The 5,000-nt window shown below is 40.3% G+C and overlaps 1 protein-coding gene across 5 annotated transcripts in view; it reads right to left on the bottom strand.

The window, feature by feature from the left end:
• Positions 1–5,000, bottom strand: part of LOC119573188 (arylsulfatase B-like) — a 19,159-nt gene that overhangs the window by 13,570 nt on the left and 589 nt on the right. For 2 of the 5 annotated variants that reach the window (XM_037920278.1, XM_037920277.1), the window contains exons 1-3: positions 2,457–2,761; positions 2,164–2,284; positions 1,473–1,632 (exon numbers count right to left, since the gene is read on the bottom strand). In XM_037920278.1, coding sequence (XP_037776206.1) covers positions 1,473–1,632; positions 2,164–2,259 — 256 coding nt within the window. In that variant the 5' untranslated portion in view covers positions 2,260–2,284; positions 2,457–2,761. Of the gene's footprint in view, positions 1–1,472; positions 1,633–2,163; positions 2,285–2,456; positions 2,762–5,000 lie in introns of those variants that run through there. The other 3 variants (XM_037920276.1, XM_037920279.1, XM_037920275.1) reach the window with 2 other exon arrangements.

Here is a 5,000-nt window from a genome sequence, read left to right as displayed (position 1 = left end):
CATGTGCATGTGCATGTGCATGTGTGCATGTGCATGTGTGCATGTGTGCAGTTGTGCATATGTGTGTGTGAATATTAGTGTGGGTGTCAATATCAGTCTCAGTGTCAGTGTCAGTGTCAGCAGTAGTGTCAGTGTCAAGTAGCAGCAACAGTATAAATATGAGTGACAGAATCAGATTGCAACCACACCAAACCCCCAACTGGACAGAATCTGATGAAAAATATCCAGATAGATTATGTCCAACTTCAGAATAGGGCAGAAAAAAAAACTTTTTGTGACCACTTCATACTAACCCCACTATGTAACAATAAGATTTTGAGGTATTTTCTTGAATTCTATTTAACTGCTAGGATCAGATGATCATAGATGTTATAACCACTATAACACTAATTATGATTGAGTACTTTGTTATATTGTTTTCTTTCAACACCTTCACTGGTAAACTCTTGCTGCACTACCCATCCTTAGGAGGTGCTGGAAGGAGTAAGTAGAAAGTAAGGAGAAAAAATAATAACTGATTAACACTATTGTTGCTCACTACATAAAATTAGGATGTATATTTAAATTAACACAATGATTTTTGCCTCACTGTCCATGTCTGCTTGGTAACTACTGACCTAAAACCCTTCAATACTTCTGACAAATGAATCTGTGAGGACTTGGATTCTCTGGTGAATCAGTTTTCTGTGTGAGTGGTTTGGCCAGAATGTTCTCTGTTTTAACCCAATTGGAAGGATGGCAAGAATACATGCTATGCCCACTGTAAAGTAAGTTCATTTATCTATTGTAATTACATATAGATGGTTCTACAAGTGTTTAGTCACCAAGGAGTCAGTTACTAGTCCTACCTATCTCACCTGTTTACTCTTTATCTTGATTTTTGGAAAATTTCTTATGTATTATTTCACTGTCTTTAATGTTATCAAGATTTTATTAACAATTAATAACCATAATATCAATAATAATAATAACAGTATTAATATCAATGGTATTAGAGAGAAAAACATATTTTCCTGCAATTTCAAGGAATGGGGAAATCAGGAGTGGTCACTAGGGCCTACTGATAGACTCCTTCCTGGCTAAGAACATGTGGAGCCATCTGTATGTAACAAAATTCATAAAAACTACAGGAGACAATACATAAGTCCATAGTGATTGGGTTAACAGATGATATGATGCAGTATTTTCTCAAATAAAACAGTCAAGTATTTTATATCAGATTCATGTCCATTACCAGCTTGATGCAGCCACACCCTTAGTGTGTACATACATGTGCATGTGCATGTGTATGTGTGAATGTGGATGAAGATGTCAAAGTGGTTGTTATAACAGATGAGGGTACAAATATGTGCTAGTGTATGTGTTTGCCTGTCTGTGTATGTGTACATGTGTATGCATATAGTACAACATACAAACAAATAATGTTTTCAGTGAAAAGCCAACACTTACTAAGACAAGAACAGGGATCTCACCTGTATGTATCGGATGCTTGCCAGTCATCAAGGCACTTCTGGATGGCGTACATATTGGCTGAACATAATAGTTATTCAGGATCAACCCTGAATAGGCCAAGGCATCAATGTTGGGCGTAGGAATTTGTGTTGAGCCATGAAATCCCACATCATTGAAACCCTAGAAAATATTTGGAAGATTATATAGAATATCCTTTACAATCCCTTTCTTTTGAATTCAGTCTGTTATCCAAACATTAAGTACAATGATAGAAATACCCTGATTAATAACTGAGTTTTATTCTCTAACTTTCATTCCAAGCTATAAGATCCAATATAATATGCAAGAATCATCATGGACATACAAAATAATAATGATGATGTATGAATAAATAAAATAGATGCATAAGAACCAGAACCTGAGCCAGAACAATACTGAAGGTAAGTCTACAATTGCATATGAATGATACACACAATGATTCACAGTGGCATTCATACTTTCAACACTCCAGCATCATCATCATCATCCTGATGGTGATGGCAATGGTGATTTAGATGCTGATTGGTGATGGTGATAGTGATAGTGATGGTGATAGTAATGGTGATGACTATAATTATAATAATTATAATGATTATAATAATAATAACAATAATATCAAAACAACATTAACAATAATAATAACAATAGAAAATCAAACCGTTTCTAACTTACTAGATCATCCGCCACAATTATAACAATGTTGGGGCGATCTGATGCCGCTGTCACAGAAAGGCATAATAAAAATACTCCGGCATTTAGCATATACATTGTACCGACTTAATGTACAGGCACTCTGAAAAAGAGACAAATTTGTTACGCTTTGGAACATTTACATTGGAAAAAATGTGTGTTTGTAAGCAGCCCTATCATTGTTTCTCTGACTATTTAAATGATTATCAAAAGTTTTAGCGGCTGAATTGCTTAAATATATTCACACTACACAAGTATCTGTCAAAACCACTTGCCCTTTTCACCGTGAGCTTATGTATCTCATCTAAAAACTATTTACGAAATATAATGTTCTTTAAAACATATGCATTTCTTCCTCTTCTTTCTTCTTTCATAGAGTTTTAGACTATGTGGCCACCTATACTCCCTGGCATTCGCATTTGTTGACAGTCCAGCGAGTCTGGTGTCAAGTTGTCAACAGCTTGTTTGCGTTCTTGTCAGCCCCGGCCCGCGTGCGCTGGCGACGAGGCGCTACGGAGAGCACGCTTTCGACGGAACGCCATGCAGTCGTTCATGTGAGATTTGCCTGTAGCGCCATGCTGTATTTTTTTGTGTGTGGCGCACAAACGCTACGTTTCCGAGAGGTGCCTTGCGTTCCGTTGGAAAATACGGAATACTTTTTTTGCGCTACGAAGAATGCGCTCGGAACAGCCTGTTGCGCTACGGTGGCGCGCAAATGTAAGCATTGACCCATAAGTGCATTTTTTTAATCATGTGTTTAAACACATTTACTGTGTCTTTTATTTATGCTCTTATTTATAACAGTCGTCTTTTTTATCTTTACATATCATATTTTCCATTAATAGTCCAGCAGCTAGGCTTTCAAGTTAGGAATCATGCTCTCATGTTTCTTCACATTTATCATCATTTGCTTGGCCGGATATGTAGTCAAATACCAGTCAAGAAGTACCCAGTAGGTTTCATTTGATAATAAAATTTCATATGGCAGAATCCATTCCGAAAAATAATCCTTGGCAATCTACATCAGCTGTTTGTAAACAATGTACGCGTCGTCTGCCCGGCTGCCACGATTCAGGAAGAGTTGCCTCCGCTGTGGCATCGCTGAGAAAATAATTGTTTTTCTTGTAACCATTTTTATTATTGTTGTTGTTACTGTTGCTGTAGCTCTTGTTGTCGCAGTTGTCCTGTTTTTGTCTTTGCTGTTGTTACACACACGCACGCACGCACGCACGCACGCACGCACGCACGCACACGCACACGCACACGCACACACACACACACACACACACACACACACACGCACACGCACACGCACACGCACACGCACACACACACACACACACACACACACACACACACACACACACACACACATACACATACACATACACACACACACACACACACACACACACACACACACGGACTGTCACGACGGCAATCTGAGTTCAAGGGTTCGAATCACCGGTCGGCGCGTTGTTCCCTTGGGCAAGGAACTTCACCTCGAATGCCTACCTAGCCACTGGGTGGCCAAGCCGACCCAAGGCAGTGCTGGTCCCAAGCCCGGATAAAATAGAGAGAATGATTACCTAAAAAAGGTAACACCGGCACTCTCCGTGGAAAGGAACTGGGGACCCTACCACGTACTCACTCCAAGAGCATCACAACATGAAAAACATCATGCTGTGACCACGGCGGCTCAGACATGAACCTACCGTTAAAAGAAGAATATATATATATATATATATATATATATATATATATATATATATATATATATATATATATGTACATATATATACACACTAACACACACATGTGTGTGTTTGTGTGTGTGTGTGTGTGTGTGTGTGTGTGTGTGTGTGTGTGTGTGTGTGTGTGTGTGTGTGTGTGTGTGTGTGTGTGTGTGTGCGTGTGTGGTGTGCGTGTGCGTGTGCGCGTGTGTATGCGTGTGTATGTATGTGTGTGTGTGTGTGTGTGTGTGTGTGTGTGTGTGCGTGTGTGTGTGCGCGTGTTTATGTGTGTGTGTGTGTAGTGTGCATGCGTGTGTGTCTTCACCCATACATATCATTATGCATATAAGTATGATCATTGTTTTACCTGATTATTCATCTCATCTTGCCAAACTAGATATTCCAATGTTGTGTAATCTACCCCCTTCCGCAAGAGCTAAGTATTGCTGTAAATCTTCCATGTTCATCACCGGTTGTCACATACTAAATACGTGAGTTATACCCATCTTTAGATCACTGTACAATGTGACGGGCAGATTCCATGCGGGGAACCAAGGAGCAACACCTCGCTTCTAGGTGCAGCCGCACTCCACTGCTCTTCAGTAAAGGAGTCAAAACATCTTGGTTTTCTACCTTACGCCCTATGCTCACCATCTACCTTACTCTTGTAGGGCCCACCTCTCATCACATACAAACACACACACACACACACACACACACACACACACACACACACACACACACACACACACACACACACACACACACACACACACACATATACACACACACACACACACACACACACACACACACACACACACACACACACACATACACACACACACACACACACACCTTTTAACGGTAGGTTCATGTCTGAGCCGCCGTGGTCACAGCATGATAATTAATTGTAGTTTTCATGTTGTGATGTTCTTGGAGTGAGTACGTGGTAGGGTCCCCAGTTCCTTTCCACGGAGAGTGCCGGTGTTACCTTTTTTAGGTAATCATTCTCTCTATTTTATCCGGGCTTGGGACCAGCACTGACTTGGGCTGGCTTGGCCACCCAGAGGCTAGGCAGGCAAT

Source organism: Penaeus monodon, chromosome 5 (assembly GCF_015228065.2).
Source record: "Penaeus monodon isolate SGIC_2016 chromosome 5, NSTDA_Pmon_1, whole genome shotgun sequence".
NCBI lineage: Eukaryota > Metazoa > Arthropoda > Malacostraca > Decapoda > Penaeidae > Penaeus > Penaeus monodon.
The sequence above is the reverse complement of the archived record's forward strand: the minus strand, read 5'-3'. Positions and strand labels throughout refer to the sequence as shown.